At 35.9% G+C, this 23416-nt stretch overlaps 1 protein-coding gene across 1 annotated transcript in view; it reads left to right on the top strand.

Annotated features, from left to right (window-relative positions):
- Window positions 1-23416, top strand: part of DNAH14 (dynein axonemal heavy chain 14) — a 404178-nt gene that overhangs the window by 191985 nt on the left and 188777 nt on the right. The window contains exons 42-46 of the mRNA XM_072647720.1: window positions 415-667; window positions 3598-3685; window positions 7839-8095; window positions 16582-16695; window positions 21626-21784. Of these exons, the coding sequence (XP_072503821.1) occupies window positions 415-667; window positions 3598-3685; window positions 7839-8095; window positions 16582-16695; window positions 21626-21784 (871 nt within the window). The remainder of the gene's footprint in view (window positions 1-414; window positions 668-3597; window positions 3686-7838; window positions 8096-16581; window positions 16696-21625; window positions 21785-23416) is intronic.

Genomic DNA, 23416 nt, shown 5'->3' with positions numbered 1-23416 from the left:
GCCGACTTTAACCATGGAGTTGATTAGTGTCAGCAAACTCTGTCAGATAGTGGAAGTAACATGGTCCTCGGGACCAGAGGATACTGTAGACCATGCTTTCTGTGATGTTCTGCTTATTCTAGCCTCCACATCAGCCATAGCCACATCCTAATGTAGCTCCTGGAATACATTCTCCCATCCCATTTCTGTCAATAGAAATAAGAGAGGGAAGAAAAAAGCAGAGAGAAAAGCCACATCCCAACCACCATTAGAAAATGTAAAGTGATCATAAAATTCATATTTTTCTTAGATAATTCTAGGCACTCCTATGATGAAGAATCTGTATTTCCATGGTAAATTTTCATTTGATAGTGATATGTTATGAATAATATATACCTAGTCTCTGATCTCATACTACTTTTTTTTAATTTCTAGGATCCTGCTGATCTAGGATGGGAGCCATATGTTAAGACATGGCTTGTAAAAGTTTCAAAACTTCTTCCACCACATGGCATAGAAAATCTTGAACGAATGTTTAAAAAAAGTGTGGAAGAAGGTCTACTCTTTTTAAGGAAAAATAATAGTATGCAGCCGTTTTCTGTACATGAAATACCAATTTTAATGAATCTCTGCAAGATTCTTGATGCTTATTTTAGTTTCATGGAAAAGAATGGAGTTTTTGGGAAATGTAAGTGGAATAATTTTTCCAAATAATTTTACTCAAGTCAGTTAATTTTCTTGAATGCCTATTGGGTAAAATTTGAAAGAAAATATACATCTCTCCCTACCAATAGTTTGCATTCTGGATGTGAACGATGACACTTATTAACAAGTTGTGTGCAAATCAGAAGTCATGCAAATCAGAATAATCACAAATTAAATACATGAAAACTGATAGGATTCATAAAAGATATAGTTTAAAAATGATCAGGTGGGGTTGAATAGGGAAGAAGGTTTGAGCTATGTTTTGAAGTTACATATAGAAAAAATAAAGGAGAGACTACTAAAAGATATCACAGGAATACTAGATGGTATATGTAAAGCATAAAAGCAGAAACTAGGACATATTATATAGGAGAGTAAAAACAGATTGGTCCAGCTTAAATGAAGAGACTCTTTTGAGGGCTATTCATAGATAAAATTGAAGAGATTTGTTTAGGGTCACAAAACTGTGTCTGAGGGCAGATTTGAACTTAGGTCTTCCTGACTCCAGGTCCAGAAGTCTAACCATTATATCACCTTTCTGGGAATGATGGGGGAAAGGGAGGGGAGAAAGAGATATATGTTATAAATGTCCTAATAACAATATAATTCCTGAACTTTTGAAAATTTTTATGTTACCTCTGTATAATAAAAATTAAACAAATCAGATACATTGATGATATACCTCTTTTATTTTTCTCTTAAGCTTCACTTTAGTTTCAAATTCTTTCCCCCTCAGAACTCCCAGAAAATAGTGCAGTGTGAAAATTTGTCTGGAACCTATTTTTAATCTCTCCATAGAATCTTCTCACAGCTATAGATCATGGTGTGTAGATATAGAGTACAAGCCTTGCCCTTGACCATGAAGAAAAAGAACTCCCTTCTACTGGGGCACAGACCCAAGAGAAACTAGTTATACCTCTTGGTCAATGGCTCAGAGATCTAAGAGACTCTATAGGAGGGGAATTCCCTGTTACTGAGGCATGGAATTCAGGCCCCTAGTCCTTGTCCTGCTCAGTAAAGGCAGGTAGTCCTGCCCCTGAAGGTTTGGCAGTCAAGGAACCTGCAACTACCCCTGATGAGGACATGAGCCATTATCATGAGCAGTCAAACCTATAGCAAGGAACTGGGAAGGTGAAAGAGGGAGAATGACCTAGGGGTCTGTGGAAGAGGGAGTTAAATACCTATAGAGTGGAAGAGCTGATCTCTGGTTTATCAGCCTCATACAGTGAAGAGACTAATAATAATTTGGAGTTTTTGAATAGGGATCTTCAAAGACATTTTCCACCCATCTACAATGTTTTGACATTGGGCATCTGGAGTGGAGGGTGCCTCTCCCCCAGTGCAGGATAAGAGACCACCTCCCCACTATTCTGTCCTTGAGTACAGCAGACAGTAATGGTCTTATGCCAAGAAACAAGGTAGGGGATGGTCTCTTAACTGGAAACAGAGAAAGCTAAAGCATGTGGGAGGGAGAGAGTGGGAGGAGCAGTAAGCTAGCTAGTAACTTACCGGCAAATTAAAACTATATCATACTACAACGTCATAAGACAGAGTTACACAATGGAGTCAGGTTACTAAACGAAATTTAAGAAACATCACAGGAGCACAGAGCAATGTGTATTTCCACTACACATGGCTTTGTTCCCTGCTTTACTCTCCCCCTCCATAAACTGACCCAAACTCAGTGGAAAATAGTGGTAGAGAATGGGGCTGTCTACTCCCTCCTCAAAGACATTTCCCCATGATCTCACCAAGATCTTCCTTCGACTTTTCAAAATGTGACACTTGAGTTATGTCATCAGTCTTTACCGGTAATTATACTCACTTTTAAACTATTATCTCCTGTGCCCCTGCATACCTACTTCAATATATGATTCACAGTTTTCCTATCCATCTCAGATTCTTTAATGTCCTTCGAAATTTATACACATATGTGTGTATGTATGTATGTATGAATGTACATGTATGTATATATGTATATATATGGTTGTGTGTGTACAAGACCTAAATTCAAATCTGCCTTTAAATACTTACTAGCTGAGTGACCCTGGGAAAGTCATTAGCCTGTTTCCCTCAGTTTCCTCAGCTATGAAGTGAGGATAATAATACCACCTCCCCACCATCCATCCTCAGGATTTTTGTGAAGACCAATTGAGATAATGATTGTAAAGCATTTAATACAGTTCCTGGCACATACTAAGTAGTATATGAATATTTGCTGCTACTATTATTATTAGCAGCAGCAGCATTGTTGTTATTCTTTGTATGTATACATATAACAGTTTATGTATCAATATAATGGGTATCATCTATCACCTCCATCTATCTATCTATCTACCTACCTACTTAAATATCTATCCTATCTATCTCAATTACCACCAAACTGTGGCTTTGGCTGCTGCCTGTCCTCCTAATATAGCTCAGTCCCTACCCAAGGACTATTGTGGGCTTTTAAAATAAAACATCAGCGCTTTCTCATAGAGCCTATATTCCTATCTCATGGAATGCCAAGGTTACGTAGAACACAATTTAGGAAAAACATCCGTATTATGTAGCAACACTCGGTCATACCTGCTAAATGTGATCTGGAAGCAAAAGTCTATAAACCAAAGGCAAACATTTTATATCCTAAAAAATATGTCTATATAACACTTGAAGATTACATAGGAGAACCCCATTCTACAATTCATAAAGATGTACACCTTGAATTAATGTGAAAATGTAGACAGCTGACTAGTGGGTCATCTTGTTCACTTCCCAATCAATCTGAAAAGGCAAATCTAGGTCAGTGTTTTTACAAATGTCTTCACCACATTTTGAAACTTAAATGATAACTTTTTTTTTGCTTAGCTAACTCAAATGATGGGAAATTGACAGCTAAAAAACAATAAGTTTTCCTTTCCCTTTTTCCAGCTACTGAACCAACTCTTATGGCAGGACCAAGCCTAACAAGTAAATACGGTTTTAAATTCAGACGTCCAAAGGCTGAAAAAATAAAAAGGTCAGTCACAAATCAAGATTTTGTAATGAACCAATATATTCATAGAACCTACTTCAAATTGGTTCGTCATAGGTTTATCATAGTCTTGTGCATAATTATCAAAGAAAACTTTCCATTATTAAGCCTAGCTATTGCTGTAGTAAGTACTGTTTGAATTCATTGAACCAGTACATGAGAAAGGAATAAATCATCATGCAGTCTTTTCAGATTATTATAATCTTTGATGTTTTTGATCTTTTGAATCATGTCCAACTCTTCATGACTCCATTTGAAGTTTTCTTGGCAAAGATACTGAAGTGGTTTGCCATTTCCTTCTCCAGTGTATTTTTACAGTTGAGGAAGTTGAGGCAAAGAGGGTTAAGTGCCTTGCCCGTGATCACAGAGTTAATAAGTAGGTCAGTTTTGAACTCAGGAAGATGAGCCCCACACTCTTTCCACTGTGCCACTAGCTGCCCTATAATCTTATTAACTGTAATCTTACTAAATTGAAATTGCAGTGCATCAAACAATGTCCACTCTCCTCTGCTATTGTAGAAAACAGCTCTGTTGGAGCTGTTAGGGCCACATGAGAAGAATTTTGTTCACTGGTACCTATTATGAAGTCCTAAGACTTCATGCCAATGTTGCTTATAAATAGATGTGCTAGTACATATTTAATAACCAGCTCTGGGAGAAAAGGGGGGAAGGAATATGTAGATAGCCTGCTTTTAAGTTTAATCTCCATTATTAACATCTTCTCCATCACTTTCTGAAGTTTGGACAATTTACAAAACAATAAATCAAGCCCTGATATGTAGCATTTGCTAATTTCTTCGGTGTAAATGCTCACAATGATAATTTAACAATAGGCTCTCTGGAGACTAAACTAGCTGGCTCCAGCATGCAAAGACCAACCTCTAACTTAGATAACAGTTAAAGGTAGTTATAATTAGTAATTAGTATACGTTTGTTTTCCATAGTATGTATTCCATGCATATTATGTACAGTCACACTTGCTGGTAAATATCAGAATAATGTCTCATTTTAGAATCGTCTGAAGGTAAAGCTCAAATAATGATGACATTAAAAAGAATTGAATTTTAATTAAAAAGAATTAAAAAGGAAGGAAGAGTGTTTTAAAGAATTGGAGAATCATTTTTAAATTTTTTTAACAACTAGAAAAATAATTGTAATAAGAAACATTAATCCATCTGAAACCCTTTATAACACATACATAACTAAGGATCTATTGCCAGATTATTTAATGTTGTTGTTTTAAAAGGATGATTCTAATAAGTGATGTAAAAAAGCATGATCGTCTTACTCTTCAATCATCCATATTCATTTAAGGCTATAGCCAAGATAAGTCAGGTCCCTCCTCAGATTCTGTGGCCAGAAGATCAGTCAGGTAATAGTCAAGAGTCAAGAAAATCATAGCCAGTATCACAAAATCTCAGATTTTGAAGAGATACCAAAGACCATCTGGACCAACCTATACTTGAATTATCTCTGTAATAAAGATATTCAACAAGACATCCCTCTTGCTTGAAGACTACTAGAGAGGGGGAACCTTCTTAAGGCAACCTATTGCTCTTTGGGATAACTCTAATTGTTGGCAAATTTTTTGTTTTTTATTTTCTAACATCAAGCCTAAGTTTTCCACTTTGCAAAATTCTGGGGGGTGATTCTGACTTCTGGGGGCAATCCCTCCTCCATATGCCAGCCCTTTAAATGTTTGAAAACAATGTCATTTCCTATTGAAGTATTTCCTCTAGGGCTTAAATGGGTCTAATTCCTTCAGATACTCCTCATGGCTTGATCTGTAAGCCCTTCACTATCCAGGTTAGTCTCCTTTGGGTTCTTTATTATCAATGTTCTCCCTAAAATGTGACACCCAGGACTGAAAGAAATATTTCCTGTATTGTCTGACCATAGCATGGTACAATGAAATGTTTAGCTCCTTGAGAGTAGGGATCATTTTCTTTTTCTTTTTTTTTAAAATTTTTAAATTTTATCCCCTATGCCTAACACAGTGTTTGGTATGTAGTAGGTGATTGATAAACGCCTATTAATTGAGTGACCATCACCTGCCTTTTTCTGGATACCATGTCTCCCTGGACGTAGCCTAATCACTTTAGCTTTTGAAGCTACCATATTACATTTTTTATTCAGACTGAAATCTGTGGCTCTTTTTCAAACAACTCTATCTAGCCATGCTTTCTCCATCTTGTATCTGAGAAGTTGATTTTTTTAACCCAAATGTAAAATTTTACAATTATTCCTATGAAATTTTCTCTCATTACACTTGTCCTTGAATTGCCTGTTGAAAACTAGATAACATCCCTTCTTCTTGTCCATTGACAAATGAAGTATCTTGTACCTGCAGCATATGCTGATGTGCCAATCATAATATTATCAGAAGGTTAACTTGAATCTGGCATGTTGCCATTCTTCATGGTCACTGCCTCCTGTTCTAAGTGTACATGAAATCTCTTTCACAATGTGTCCTAGAGTTTTGCCAGAAATTGATGTTTTAGCTTGCTAATGTATAGTTTATAGCAGTAGTATCAAACACACACAGCCAGTGGGTCTGCATGGCATGTAACACTCCTGAGTATGGCCCAAACCAGATTAAATGGAAATGGAAATGTTTAACAAAATAGATAAAAATACAATGAAACATAGATAATAGTAATATGTGGTTTTCTAAGTCAATATGCAGCTCAAAGGTATCCTTATGTATGATTTAGTGGCCCTCCATTTCTATTTGAATTTGATGCCACTGGTTTATAGAGTACATTTGCTTCTCTTTTTTTTGAAAATATGTTTGTTCTTCACCAGGTCTATAGCACCTCTCCCATTCATTCTTATTAAGAGGCTATTATAATCATTCATAAGTTAGGTGATGAGAGCCTGAATTAAAATTGTGGCCTTATGGGAGGAGAAAAGGAGAAGGATATCATATGTTATAAAGGCATAGTGAACAAGACTTGGCACCTGAATGAATGGGGGGGAGGGCAGAGTTGAAGAAAACTCTGAGGTTATGAATCTGGGGGACAGAAAGAATGATGGTGGTACTCTCAATAAAAATAGAAAAGCAGGAGAAGTCGGTATAAGGTTGAAGACAATGACTTCCATTTCAGCCATGTTGAGCTACAGATTCCTTGGGATCATCCAAAGGAAGCAGTTGATTTTGAAGAACTGAAATTCAGAAAATTGCTAACATACCTTTCAACCCACTTGAACCTTACAGTCTTTCTTTTTTTGTGGCAGACTAGTCATATCTCCCCATGATCTAAATTTCTTAAATTCATTAATATGTGGAAGAGGGAATAGACTTGTTCTGCTTGATCCCAAGGGATACAAAGGGAAGCAAGGGACAGAGGCTGCAGAGATAATTTAAAGAAAACTCTTCTTTTAATGAGTTGACATGGAAGGTAACAAGTTCCCCATCACTAATGGTCCTCAACTGGAAACTGGATGGCTTATTCTACAGTATACTGTAGGGAAACTTCCGCTCAGGTATAGATTCTGCTAAGTGACCTCAAAACCTCCTTCCCAGGTGAAATTCTATGAGCTAGGAAAAAGAAATTTCAAAATTAGTGGTATTTTCTTAATTATTATATTTTTACACAAAATCACTAAAAAAATAATGTAGGCTTGGCTTAGTAAACAGAGTTGACAAGTGTAAGGTCAGGAAGGCCTGTGTTCAGATCCCAACTCTGAGACTTGTTCTAGGATCCTGTGCAAGTTTCTTAACCTGTCAATGCCTAAGGCACCTCCCTAGGACTTAATCTATTAAATCACAGATATTGAGCTTTTGATAGTGGGAATTTCAATAGCAGGAATTCCCTTTATTGATAGTAACAAAATCACAGATGCTTCTTCTTTGCATACTCAAAAATCAAGTTTTATCTTAGAAGAAAGGAAAACCCAAAGCTTGCAAATGTTATAAAGACTTTGAATATTCCTTTTATGTAATATCTTACCTTTTGAATAAGAAATAATTGTCACATCTCAACTCTTAAATTTTCGTAATTGTACTTTGTTCTTTTTACCTAATGCCACAGAAATATTTAATGACAATTTTAAGTAGAAGTATACATCTAAGTAAATCTTTATCATCCTTTCATTCCTTCTGTGTGCTTCCAAATCCTTTCATTCCCCACTGTAGACAAACTCAGGAAGATGAAGAAGATAAAGAGGAGTCAAAGTGGTTTCTTCAGAGAAATCCTGAAAAATTATGCTTAATGCTTGATAAGATTTTTGTGTTTGCATTTACTTGGGCATTTGGAGGAATTTTGAAACGTGAAGATGAACATGAAGATGATATCCTGTATGGCTCAGGGCATGGATTTGCAGCTCTTCGGAAAATTACCTATGACTTTGACAACCTCGTTCATGAATTGTTTGAAGGAGATCCACCGTACGGTATGTCTTGACACATATACAGAATTAAAACAGAAAATTGTGTAATTTGAACTTTGTTTTCTATTTGTTCTAAATCTTAAGTAAAATCTGATTGTGTGTGGTCATAAATTTTTAAAAAAATGTTTTAGGGTTACGTTTTGAGTTTTTGCAGCACTTACCCTGCCCTCCAACCATTTGTATCCTCCCTTAGGATAGAAAAGTTAAACAAAAATTAGGGGATTGGACTAGATGACCTATGAGGTCTATTCTAGCTCAAAATCTACAATCCTATGAAAAAATTACAGTGGCCACTATAAGCAATGTATGCAACTTTATTTACCTGTAGTACCTTATCTCTTCATTTAAGGGAGGAAGTAGATTTCATCAGCTTTTCTCCAAAAGGGATCATTACAATTACTGATTTTACTTCTTTTTGGTGATTTTTTCAATATATTCCTCTTAAAATAGGAAAAATAAAAATATGAGGAAACCAATAATTATAAACACTTCCCTAAATAAATGTCTTATCTAATCTTGAGCTCATTGAAGATTATCAGATAGTTACAATGAGTACTATGACACAAATAAATATCTGCCTCATACCAAAGTAGGGCAACCACATTTGGATTTTGAATGGATAAATATGAGAACTCTTATTTACAAATGATAATGTGAGGGAGACCATGCCAGATAATATAAGATGGTAGACAATTCTTATAAAGTACATTTTACTTTGGCCCATTATGTATTTTAAAGATGGAACCGAACTCACTTGGATTTAATCTACTGATCATTGTCTGAATGTACTATTTTTTTTTTAATTCTGACAAAAAACCTGCTATATTGTTGTCAGGTTAGTGTCATCAGCTAGTTTGATTGTTATAAGCAGGTAATAGAGAACAGGGAGTAATATTTTCGAAGATATCTTTGGAAATGCTGGCCACAAATCCATCTGTTCTACACCAAGGTGTTACACATGAGCTCCTGATCACCAATACCATCTTTCATCCATTAGAATGGGGAGGGGGACAGGAATCACAGTAATAGTAGTTTTAGGTGGATCCATGAGTTTCTGACTTCAGTGTTTATCTGAAACTATTCTCTCCAAAGTTACAAAGGTTTCTTTGTAATTTTTGTAAATTTCTTCTCTGAGTTTTTCTGACATTATTTCCTCTTTGTTCTCTTCCTACCTGTCTGACCACTGCTTTTCCATCCCCTTTGTTAGTTCATCATCCATATTGTTCCCCCTAACTGTAGGTGTTCCTCAATGTTCTGTCCCAGGACCCTTTTCCTTTAGTTCTCTATACTCTCTCCAATGAGTTCTATAGTCATCTCTTGGCAAGTGACCCCCAGAACTATGTATATCTAGTCCTAGTCTCTCTTCAGAACTTTAGTCTTATATCACCAATGGCCTATTGGCCATCTAAAACTGGATGACCATCTGAAATTCAACATATCCAAAACAGAACTCATTCAAATTCCAAAAAAACCTATCTCACAAACTACCCTCTTTCAGTTGAAATCTGTTCTTTCACTCACCAAATTCAAGACCTCATTGTGACACTGATGATGACGCCCTCATTCCCTGTGTCCAATCAGTTGCCAATCCTGTCATTTCTACCCCACTAACATCTGTCACATCCCTCCCCTTCTCTCTACCCACATAACGACCACCCCAATTCAAGTTTTCATGATCTCTTGCATGGGCTAGTTCAATAACCTCCTTATTGGCTTCTCTTCTTGAAGTTTCTCCTCATTCCAATCCATCCTCCAAGGAGTTTCCAGAGTGATTTTCCTAAATCAGAGTTGACCGTGTCACTTTCCTACCCAAAAAACTCTTTATCTCCTCCACTATCAAATATAAAATCTTGTTTGGCATTAAAAAATCCTTCACAACCTGACCGCAGCCTACCTTTCCAGGCTCATCATAAATTACTCCCCTTCACACACTCTGATAGCTGATATTTACTTTAAGGTTTGCAAAGTACTTTACATATATTATTTCATTTTATTCTCACAATAGCCTGGGAGATGGGTGCTAGTATTATCCCCATTTTACAAGTGAGGAAACTGGGACAGACAGTGGTTAATGGCAAATGACTTGACCAGGATCTGATTAATGCAGAATTTGAACTCAGATCCTCCTGACTCCAAATCTATCACACTAGCTACTATACCTGCCACCTTGGTCTCTAGCTAAGTTGAGCTGACCTGAGCTTCCTACATGATGCCCTTCCTCTCCTCTTCATGCCTTTGCACTAACTATGTCTAGAATGCATTTCCTCTTCCCCTCCCTCTTAGAATCACTAAGCTACTCAAGGCTCATCTCATGCTCACTCTCCAGAGGAAACCTTTCCTCATCTACCAAGCTGCAAGGGTCCTCCTTACAAAATCATGTTGTATATATTTTGTGTTCATTTTTTGTGTATACACACACACACATACACATACATAACATATACACACATGCATATTTGTATATACAAAGGCATATTGTCTTTCCCAAAAGAATATTTTGTGCAAATAGTAATGTGCTTCCAAGATATATACAGTATGGAAAGTCATTTCAGAGTGAAGGCACTGGGAGAGGAGGACTAAGGAAGACATACTGCAAAAGGTAAGATTTGAGTCTGAGTGTCAAAGAAAACCAGGGAAGCAAGGAGACTGAACGGGGAGGGAGTACATCCCAGGCAATGGGGACTGTCCATGCAAAAATACAGAGTCAAGTTATGGTGCAATATGGTGGTGGAGGGTTGCCAGCACCCCTAGATGATAGAGTATATGGGAGGTAGCATTTAATGACTGGATTGAAGAGTGTGTGGAGGGTAGTAGAGTAAAAGAAGACTGAAAAGCAGGAAGGAGCCAGGTTGTGAAAGATTAACTACCAGAAACTGGTAGGTAATTGATCCTGGAGGTAGTTGGAAGCCATTGGAGTTGCGTCAGACATTCAGTAGAATAGAAGATGACATGGTCAGACCTGTGCTTTAGAAAAATAGCTTTGGCAGCTTAATGGAGTAAGAATTGGACTGAGGAGAGATTTGAGACCCGGAAAAACCAACAAGAAAGTTATTTGTAGTTGTCCAAGCATGAGATGATGAGGACATCTGAATGTGAAAGGAGAGAAAGGGAACTATACAGGAGATATTGTGAAGGTAGAAACAAGAAGACAGAATGGATGTGTGCAGTGAAAATGAGTTAGAATTTATGGATGACATGAAGTTTGGAAGCCCAGTGACTAGGAGAATAGTGTAGCCCTTGCCAGAAATAAGAAAGTTGGGAAGAGGGGAGAGTTTAGGATGTGGGGGGAAGATGAGTTCTGTTTTAAATAAGATAAGTTTTAGATGACTGTAGTATATCCAATTCAAGATGTCCAAAGAATATTGATGGTGCTAGATTCCGAAGCTTAGGAGAGAGGTTAGGGCTAGATAGAGAGATCTAGGAATTTTCTACCTAGAGATCATCATTGAACCCATGGGAACAAATGGGTCATGCCACATGGAAACTTTATCGCATATGGTCCAATCAAGGACATAATTCCAGTTGTGGGCAATGATGCTTTTTTTAATGTGAAATTTGTCTTCCAATTGAGCAAAAAATCATTGAGCTACAGCAGGAATGGGTAGAGTCTTTTCATGACAGAATCACAAAACTGAAGAGTGGAAAGTTACCTATGAAAATACTCCTTTCCCGTCCATACCTAGGACAAGTGGTCATCGAACTTCTGCTTTGAAACTCCTAAAGAAGACAAAGCCACCCCTTCTTGAGCAAACCCATTCCATTTGCTGGCAGCTTTTATTGCTAGGAAGGGTTTTGCTGACATTAAGCAAAATTAGCATCTTTGCCATTTGCCCTTCTCCCTTCTGTCACAGCTCAGAATCAATTATATTCCTAGTCTTCTGGTCTTCAGGTTTACATTCTGTCAGTGAAGGTGATGTAAATAAACAGGCATATAAAAGATAGATGGAGAAAAGAAGAAAGGCAAATAGATAGGAGGACTGGGACTATGGAAGGTGGCATCTAAGTGGAGTCTTAAAGGAAATCAGGAATTCTAAGAGGCAGAAGAGAAAGGGAGCTTTCCCACAGTGATAGATGGCCAATGAAAAAAACACAAAGGTGGAAGATAGACTGTCCTTTTCAAGAAGTATCAGTCAAGGCCAGTATAGCTAGAGTGTAGAAGGTATCGAGGATAATAGAATATGAGAAAACTGGGGAAAGTAAAAAGATAACAGTACATAAAGAGTTTTAAATGCCAAGCAAATGGCTTCAAATTTGACATTGGAGGCAATAGGTAGCTATTAGGGATAATAAAGAGTAAAAGTCTTAACATTGTCAAACCTAGGTTTTAGGAAAATCATTCTGTCAGCTAAGTGGAGAAGAAAGTGGTATGGGGAGAGACTTGAAGCAAATCGATCGATTAAAAGTCTTTTGTAATAATCTAGGAAAGAAGTGATAGCTAGAACTAGGGTAGTAGCTATGTGAGTGGAGGGAAGAGGACATGTATGAGATTTAGTGAAGGTAGAAATGACATGAAATAGCAAACAATTGCATATGTAGCGTAAATGGCAGTAAGAAGTGGAAGATGAACAAGGATTATGAACCTGAATAACTGTGAGGATGGGGGTGTCTTCAACAGTGTTAAGGAAGAGTTTAGGGGAGGGGAAGAAAATTAGGTCTCATTTAGACATGTCAAGTTTGAAGTGCCTGCAGGACATCCAGTGTAAAAGGTGAGATTAGAATAGATTAGATCAGTGAGATGAAATTAGAGTTTAGGAAAAAGACAGGAGATGGAAATATAGATCTGGAAATCATCTAATAGAAATAATAATTTAATAATTAGATAGATAAATAAATAGAAATAATAATTTAACCCATGAGAGCTGATGAGGTCACCAAGCAAGAGTATATAGAGAGAAAAAACAGCCTTGCGAGACAACTGCAGTTAGAGAGAGTGATACAAAGATCCAACAAAGGATACAAGGATACTAAGGAGAGGTAAGACAAGGAGAGAGAGTGAGAGCGGGGGGGGGGGGGGGGGGAGAGAGAGAGAGAGAGAGAGAGAGAGAGAGAGAGAGAGAGAGAGAGAGAATAAGAATCTGTGTCATGAAAACCCAGAGTGGAGAGAGTATCCAGTAGGAAAAAGTGATGAAAACTGTCAAATGATGCAAAGAGTCAAGGACTTAGAAAACCACATCAGATTTGGCAATTAAAACATCAATAACTTTGAAGAGCACACTTTTTTGTTGAATGAAGTCAGAAGCTAGACTGTAGATCATTTAGAATAAAATGACAAGAGAGGAAATTGAGGCACCAAGTGTAAAAAGTTTTTTTTTTTAAGAAATTTGGTAGAGAAAAAGAGAAGAGATATAGAATAATAGCTAGAAGGGATGGTAAGATCAAATGAGGTTTTTTTTTAAATAATGGAGACTTTGGCATGTTTTTAGTCAGAGAGTGGGATTGATACTGGGAACAGTCTGCAGAAGATAAGTGGGGATGGAATCAAGGAGTTGAGCTTGGCAAGGAGAAGGGTCACCTCTTTATCGAATACTGAAATGAAGAAGTAATTGGAAATTATGTCAGATGTACATGAAATTGGATAAAGGGCAGAAAAAGGGAGCTCTTGGAATATGACCTCAATATTTTTAATGACATATGAGACAAAGTTCTTTTCTGAGAGAATGGGAAGTATCAGAGTAGTTGTGAGACAAGAAATTTGGAACATCTACTAAGATGAGTGGGATAGATAATCAATTAAGCAGGAGTTAAAGGATTGTCTGGTCATTGAGGACCCTGTTGAGATCAGACAACAAATTTGTAGTAGACCCAATTCTAAATGATTTCATGACTTCCTTCAGCTCTTAATAAGAATGAAGGAGATGAGTGGTGAAAGTAGAGAAATCCATGATTGGAGTTTGGCCAAATCTAATTGGTAATAGTACAAATGCAAAATTCATTCTCATTTTCAGGGAAAACAAACGAGCAACTCTGTCTATGGTCAATATCATTCCTTCATTCCCAAACAAAGGTCCTATTACTTTTTCCTTCTTTTTCTCCCAACATCTCTTTAAAAAAAAACCATTTTGTTGTACTTAGTTTTCCTCATAAGTCTCAATTCATTCTGAATTTTAACATTTCTGACACTGTTTATAGCACCTAGACACACTAATATTCATTTCTTGCTACTCAGCCTTGCTTTGATCATCTGTACATTTATTTTTAAAATCTAAGTTTACTGGTGAGTTCCCTGTACATCCACATTCAGTTCTTCAAATCCTAATTCTCATTGTAATTGTTTCCCTTTGTGTCTTCAGAGTTTCCTTTTTAAACATCATTATCTTCTGAGTTAACTTATTCTGTTGCATTTTACTCCATGGGAACCTACATATCTTTTCTCTGAATCCTTTGAAATCTGCTTTGCCAAAATCTAAGTTACATGTAAGATTATGCCCGGATTTCTTTTCTTTCTCTGTCGCAAATTCTACATTGGAGTGATCACTTCTTTCCCATCATTTCCTATCCAGCAACCCTTACCTTCCTGTCAGTGAGAATCAGACCCACAGCAGAATTTCCCTTTGTTTGTTCCTCTTCCTTTTTGAAGTATAAAACTATCACTAAACCAAATCAGAAACTTACTAGTTTTTCTGCTTTATTTTTCCAGGGAAATAGTTCCAGAAAAGTCTGAATAATCAAAGTGCTCTATCACTACCATAGCAGGCATCTCTGTTAGATCTGTGATCTATTTCCCAAATTCTTCATTTCTTTCTCTTTCTGCCCACACAATTTCCAATGAAAAAATTGACCTTCTTTTGACCTTCACCCAAATTATCTTCATTCTTCTCCCCTCTGGCTCCTGGATTTCTGTGTATTAATGTATAATGGTACATCCATTCTCCTTTTACCTACCCTGTTTCTTTCTAGCAAAATATATTTAATCAGAATTAAGGCCAAGTCATGAGTTTATCCCACTAAGTCTAAATGAAAGCTATAAGGCCAAATGTGCTCCCTTGCATTAGGAAGACTATTTCTCCTTGTTTTTTACCTAAAATTTGGGCATTTTTATATGAACTTTTGAGGTCATGAGTTTCATTGCTATCTCTTTCTATTTCTTCTTTAAATTTCTAGGTTTCTCTAGAAGACTAGCTACTGCTGCTTCTTGAGTTGTCTACATAAACATAGAACCTTTTCACTGAATTTAATTATCAGAAAATCAGTGAGCAGTTAGTTCTACATTTGAATATATCAGGGAATTTTTAATTATTTTAATATGTATATTAGACACTTTGTTGAAGGAAAGCCTTTGGATCTTTGTTTTTCCTCTAAAAAATCAAATACTGTTTTACAATCAACAAATAAATGCAGTGGGATCTCGTGTTCTTTACATCTTTTAGTCAGTTTTCTAACTATGAATGTGTGGTCTGCTATCAAAAAAACTCATTTTCAATATGACTGGCAAGATAGTGGAAAAGTTGCTTTCCACAAAATTCAGGAAGTGCAAAACCTCATAAAAGGAAGCATTTACCAGATATAAAATAATTACTACTGAAACTATAGACAAAAATGGAATTTACTGATTGTTGTAAAAGCATTAAATACACTTTAAAACAATAGATTATTGATGTTTTTATTGCAGGCTGAATTACACTGAAAATCTTGTAAAAATGAATCAACTTTTTTTTCTAAAATACATACCAACTTAGTAACTAGTAATTATAAATACAAACTAAATTTAAAAATTTTTCATTTTATTATTACTTTTTTGTATCTAAAGAGATACTTTTAGTGAATACTTATTAGTTTCATATTACTATAATGATTAATTTAAGCATTGATAAGAATACATGAACAATCGTAATTGTATACTTTTAAGTATACAAAGTTCTTTACATATATTATCTCATTTGATTAACATCATTTATGTTACAAAGTAACAAGATGGATAACAAAAAATCATTTTCAAGTATATATCCTATAGTTTCTGAAATATATGCCATAAATGAACCTTGGGAATAAGTAGAACACAGTGGGGAAACGTGTACTCTACTGAAAGAATGCTGAGTTTAAATCCTACTTGCAATAGCCAGGTGACTCAGTGAGTAGAGTTCTGGGTCTATAGTCAGGAAGACCTGAGTTCACATCCCTCCTCAGACCCTTGCTAGCTGTATAACCCTGGGAAAATTACTTACCCTCCCTTTGCCTCAGTTTCCTCATCTATAAAATGAGGTTAATAATAGCACCTATCTCCCAGGAGTAGTATAATTATCTAATGAGATAATATTTGTAAAGTGCTTGGCACAGTGCCTACACACAGTATGGTAGCTACTATTATCATCATTATTTCCAATACTACTGTGTGACCTTAAGCAAGTAACTTAATCTTTCTGGGACTCAGTTTCCTCAATTGTAAAATGAGTGAGTTGGATTAGATGGCCTCCAAGGGCCCTCCCAACACTAGATCTATAATCCCATGGTCCTCTTTCTTATGTGTTTTTGTCTCTTTCAAATATTTTTAGGCATTCGCTTGCCAGCAGGAGAACGTTCTATGTTTGGTTATTTTGTAGACTTACAGAACTGTGATTTCATACCTTGGTCAAACTTAATTCCTTCTTCAGACACTTTAATTCACGGTAAGATTAATTATGATCATCTGTACCTAGTATTTACATAGAGCTTTAAGGTTTGCAAAGCACTTTACAGATATTATCTTTTTGTCCTCATACCAGTCCTCCATGCTGTTATTATCCCCATTTTAGAGATAACTGAGGCAGATAGAGGTCAAGTACTCTAGTTAAGTGTCTTGGGCTTGATTTGGATTCATTTCCTCCTGATTCTAGATCCAATGCTCTATCCATTGTCTTACCTGGCTTTTGTTTTAATTATTATCTGTGATGCTAAATTAACAACTCTAAAATTTTTGAAATACACCTATAGAGAAATTGCTTGATATCTCTCTATATAAAACTTATTGTTGAGTTTTTTTGTTTTATTTTGTTTTCAACTTGGATGTGTTTAAAAAGTTGTATTCTAATAAGCCTGGATTATCCCTGGAAGCTTTTTGAGCAAAGCAAGTTAAGGGTTTTCTAGTGAACTGATAATTAATTTATGACATTATGAAATGGGGGCAGGCATGCCTGGTTCTTTGGCTCTTTCAACGAGACAAGTAGCAAAAGGGCCAAAGAGGAGATGGCATGGTGACAGGAAATGGAAAAGAGAAGGAAAGCAGCATAGAGAAGAGGAGGAGCAAGGGGAGAGGCAAAGAGAATCATTCAGGTATCCATGGGTTAGAGTTGGGAGCACTAGGCAGCATGAACTCTTAAGAGATGGAAGTTCTCAGGGGCAGGAGTTTGAGGTCTCACTTTATAAGGGTTTTGGGGGGAACAGACCAACTCCTACCTGTGCTACCTTGAAGTTAGTTCATGAATGTTTCCAAATCATCTCAAAGATGTTGGTAAAATTTTGAAGTTAACGTCCACATCATCTCAGTTATCCGCCCTTTTTTGATGTTTTTTTGGCCTAGAATTAGGGAGATCTGGAATTTGTCTGTGATTTATATATCATAGGACCCAGAAGATCCCGATAGGCACATCTGGATGATTCATCATATATATTACAAGGCTGTAAATTCTGGTTAATATAATGGTTTGATTGATATATGAATTTGTAAATTATGTTTCTTTGATCTATCTCCATTTATTTCCTACCTCCATTATACCTACTTATGGAGAAGTACTTTTGACCAGTTTGTACGTGATTTCATTTCCCCTCCGAAATCTTATTTCTTGCTGTTGTCCCTTTATATTGGCTTCTATAAATTTACTCTACTGACTAGAAGCTTTGGTTAGGGAGACCAAACCAAGATACAATTTTAACATATCTGCCCATTACAAAGGATGCCCTGGTGTTTGTATTTTAAAATAAGAAGTTCTGCAACTACTGATATAATATGATAATGCGAATGCAAAAATTAGAATACTTCTCCATAAGTGGGTATAATGGAGGTAGGAAATAAATGGAGATAGATCTAGATTTGGCTCTCAGAAGAACTATTGTTTGAGAAAAGATGATAATTTTCTAACAAATCCTCCTACTAAGGGTTTTTCCTCTCAGTTATCAGTCTTCTGCCTATCAACAGGAGCTTAGCAAGCTCTCTCAGCACTCAGACAGCTAGCTAGGAGTGGCCTGAATCTGAAGGGACTCTCCCTATAAGGATTTTTGACAACAAACTAAGGTATGGGAGGTTTAGGCTATCCCAGTGGACTTCTCACTCCACATATGGAGTTTCAAGGTGCTCTGTTAAAATACTTGGAAATGCAGTGTTAGATTAAACAGTTATTGAAACTAGCTAAGAATTAGTGCATGAAGTATTCCAATCATACTCTGAATTAATTATATGTCATTTATTTAGATGATTATACTAATTATTACAAATAGTTGTAATTACAAATCGCGTGTTATTAATATAATTAGTTTAAATAATTATGTTTCAACTAGTATTGTTATTTAATCATACCAATAAAAGTTAATATTTGTCCAGAGCTTATTGAATACTGAGATCTACCTTATAAAAAAGGCATGTGATTTTAAAAAGTCTACTTTTCTCTCTCTCTCTCTGTCTCTCTCTCTCTATCTCTCCATCCCTCCCTCCTTCTCTCCTTCTCTTCATCTTTCTTCTCTCAACCCCTCTAAGCAATCATAGGTGTTTCGACCCCAAGGCCATAACCAAGATATCACTATACACACGATTTGCTTTGCTTATCTTAATTGTAAATGAAGTACTTAGAATAAAATAGTTTTCTGAATGTGGACTTTTAAAACCTTAATGTATAAAATATTGATAAATTCTTTCAGAGTATGATGTTTGCGCATGGTCTGGCTTATGATCCACATCCATGCTTCAGCTGGTAATGAGTCCCTGGTCAAAGAGCAAGCTCTAACTATTGCTCTGCTAAAGGCAATGCAAGCTCCTTCTTTGGTTTTTAGTGCCTTTGGCTAATGGAGAGACACAGATTAGTTTCTCATGTTCTTGGGGAAAATCTGGGTAGAGAAAAATTGAGCCATGCCCATTATTATTAGAGAATGATCCCAAAGAGTGAATCTGGTCTGACAGGGATCATGGTTCTGACACTTGGATTATACTATCATCAAAATAATAATATGGCATTTATCAATTTAACTATTTAATACCGGTTTTAAAAAAACAGAAAAGGAAATCAGTGGAATAGACTAGAAAGGGCTTCTTAAACTTTTTCCATTCATGACCCCTTCAGCACTTCTGTCATGACCCACAGTTTAAGAAGCACTGAGAGCTTAACAAGTAGCAGCTGCAATTGAAAAGAATAATGTATTATTTAATAAACCCCAAAACATAAATTAGCGGAGAGGACTCCTTTCTTTACAAAAAATGCTGGAAAAACTAAAAAGTAGTTTTGTAGAAATTATCTTATGCTATATTCTCCAAAAAGCTCAAATACATATGTTGCCATAATATACATGGTAATGTAAATAAAAGCCATCAGAAGAGAACAAGAGGTGGTATTTTTTATATTTATGGCTAAGGGAAAAATTCTCAACCATACAAGAGATTAAGAATTCAGAAAAGAAAAACATGACATTTTTAGTCACATAAAACTAAAAAGAAATTATACAAATAATCAACAAAGAATAAGAAGAGAAATTGTAGCATAGAAAACATATTTGAATTAATATCACTTTTAAAAATTTAATATCTGAGATGCTTAGGGAATTGATACATATATCTAACACCACATCACTCCCTTGTAGATAAAGGACATAAAGTTTCCAAAAGAAGAATCACAAATCATAAGTAACTATATGAATACATACTCTAGATTGTTAAAAGAAAAGCAAATGAAAGATAAGAGAAATACAGATAAAAATAGCAGATTTTATCTCACACTCTACAAGTTGGTGACAACAAAAAGCAGGAATAACAAATGTATGTAGGTTTGTGGGAGACACACTAATGAACTGTTGGTGGAGTTGTGAATTGATTGAACCATTCTTTAATGCAATTTGAAATTACGGGTTTTTTAAAAAAATATGTTGTAAATGCCACATTAATCTTCTTTCCCAGTCATCCCACTATTGAGCATATGCCCAAAGGAAGCCAAAGACATATACAAAGGTCAAATAGATATCAAAATATTCTAAGCAGTACTTGTGTGGTAGCCCTGGACACAATGGAGTATTGTAATGCAGTATACTACAAGGAATTCAGAGAAATGTAGAAAGATTGTTATTAAGTGACATAAAGTGAAATAATCAGAACTGAAAGATCATGACTATAATCATGTAAATTAGATTTTTATGTGGGGAAAGAAAAAAAACACGTCCTTCACATCAAAGAAGTAGGGACTACTGGAACAAAATATTGTAGGCATGATACAGAGTCCATCGTGCCAGACTACTTTCTGATTTAGGAATAGAATATTCCTGTACTAGACAGTCAATAAACATTTATTAAGTGTCAGGCACTATACTAATCCCTGATGAAGATCTTGAACTTCCCCCACCCCCAAAAACCTTTCAATATTAATTAATAAACATTTATTAAGCACCTAATAGGTGCCAGGAACTGTGTGCTAATCCCAAACAGACATTTTATTTCCCCCCCACCCTTTCAACAACAACAACAATAACAATCAATAAACATCTATTATGTGCCAAGCACTGTGCTAATTCCTGATGGAGATCTTGTACCTCTTCCCCCCACCAAATAAAAAAAAATCATTTCATAACATCTTCCTCCAAAACCAACCTACAGAAGATTTTATTACCAAGATCCTCCAGACTAGCAAGCAAATAAATATGAGGAAGAACCAAAGCTAAATGGAGAAGGCAATTCTTCCTTCTACCATATGCATCCACATTCTTACCTTAATGTTTATCAACCAACAATGACAATCACACACACACACACACACACACACACACACACACACACACACATATGCACACAAAACAAAACAAAAAACACTGCTCCAGCACATAATCCTCACTTCCCTATGTAGTCAGGGAATGAACTGCCTTCGGCAAGGTTGTTTCACCTGGAGTACTATTTTCCCAAAACCACTTAACAATGTCAAATTGGTACATTAGAATTCCATAGAACCAAACTTGGCTCTGGAAGCTAGGGCAACAAGAAGCAGCACAAGTCAAAATGCAAGTTACTACTCAGCTGCGTAGTATTTCTAGCTGATATTTTCCACACATTGAGTTCCACACATTGTTGCCCCAGAAGGTGGTATAAGAATATCCCAGGATATTCTTCAGACAGCTGAATGGATGGATGAGGAACAATGAAGAAATACCTTTGATGAGAGAAACTCATCAGAATGGTACAGGGTCTGAGATTTCAGGAGCTATTTCCAGTAACTCATTCCAGGTTTGTCTTTCTCACATATATATTGACTATTTTCTAATCTTTCAGAAATTATGTGGACATTTAAAAATTAGAATTGTGTGGGGCTTTTTTTCTAAAGACAAATTTAAAAGATATCTAAAAATCACTTTTCCTTTTTTTCTTTTTAAATTTAGCAAGATCACTCAGGTCTGGTTCTCAAACATCCTTGGATAATATAATCAAGTATGGTGAACATATAGAGTTTAATCATCATTTTGCTACCAGAGATACAATATCTTTCTCCTTTTTGATGAGTCTTTTTATAAAGAACAAATATCCTATACTAATTGCAGGTAATAGTAAAAATAAATTAGAGTAAAACAAAACTATAGCCAATGCTAGTTTCGTATAAATGATTTAAAATACTATTGTGATTTAATGACATTTTATAAATACAGCTTCGGGAAGATTCATATTTGTGTTCAGTTGAGAAAGTTAAAAAACTTTCCTTAAAGTGCTTTAATTTCCTTAAAAATGCTGTTTTAAAAGCTGATAATATCTTAGTTTGCATATGATTTTTCTTTTTTTTTTTTTTTTGACACTTTAATCAATGTTTATTGTCTGTTTTCACTGTATCATACTGTCCATGTTATTCACTATATACCTCGAACTTTCCTAGGAGTTGGAGTCAAGTTCACTGACTTAAAGTTAGCAGACTATATTCTCTTCCTCCTTCTGAAATTTGGGAATTTACCTTTTCTAGAGATGTGCAATGCCTGACCCATTTTCTTTCAAATGTCACTGACAAGGGCCCCAGAATCTCTTTGGCCAGTTCTTTCTTTCATTTTTAAATTTTATTTTTCATTTTTAACACAGTTTATAACAGATAAAACAATTCAAACTTTTGGTCAGGTGATACTTCTTTTTAATGCATTTACAGTATGGACCACAAAAGAATTTTATTTTTAAACATTAAGCAACTAAGACACAAATAATATTTATGTTGCTAACTTCACAAGCTCTTGACCTAATTGTCTCCACAGTATTACTAAGAATTAAAGGACCCTAACTTATTGTTGTGGCCTAAAGTTCCATGCCTAATAGCTTAATTTTTAGACTTAACCTCAGATGTTCCCCTACCAATAATCTATAATTTAATAGATCCGGTATTAAGCTTACAAACCTTTAGACTATAGGAAATTGCCACCAAGAGTAGGGACATTGCAGTATCTCCCCAACTTCGTGTCAATTCCAGACAGGAGTAGATTGTCAACTTGCATTCAGTCAGGCTTAAAGTCTACCAGGTATCTGTGGGGAAATTGAGTCAGGAGAATCCTACCTCAGCCCAGAGTGAATAGCCGCTCTCCCGCCCTTCCCATGAGATCACCTTTTGCAGTTCATACCAGCATCTCACAGGCTTACTGGCACCATGGATTGGAGGCTCATACCACCTTTCTTGCTATCCATATCTGGAGGTAGACTCAGAAGAACAGTCACTTAATAGCCCCATAGCATCTAAAAATGGCAAGTTCCAATAACCAGGTTTCAAATATGATTATAATTTCACTTTGACTAAGGAACATCTTTTAGGCAAGTCTTAAGTGGCTTATGTGCCTTTCTATACATGTGCTAGTTCCTGATTAAATAGCAATCATAAAATCAAATTTACCATTAAAACCTTAACTTTTCCATCAATGCCAAATTTTACCCAAGGTTACCTTCCTCTAGGAAATTTAGACTAAAATTCTTTTCCCCAAACTAAAGATGTCATTGATTTATTTTCAGTAATTAATTCAGTCGATTGTTTTAATACTAATTGCTTTTACCTCATTTTGTAACATGTCCAATTTTTCTCCCCATCACTCCCATTCCCCTACTTCCTAATACCTTGCATTCTGATTACCCCTTCCCTCAATGTATCCTTCCTTCTATCACACCCTACCCTTCCCTTATCCTCATCTTCTCTCTTTTCTAGTAGGGCAAGA

The sequence above is a fragment of the Notamacropus eugenii genome, chromosome 2 (genome assembly GCF_028372415.1).
Source record: "Notamacropus eugenii isolate mMacEug1 chromosome 2, mMacEug1.pri_v2, whole genome shotgun sequence".
NCBI classification, from domain to species: domain Eukaryota; kingdom Metazoa; phylum Chordata; class Mammalia; order Diprotodontia; family Macropodidae; genus Notamacropus; species Notamacropus eugenii.
Note: the sequence above shows the minus strand (reverse complement) of the source record. Positions and strands in the feature narration are given on the sequence as shown.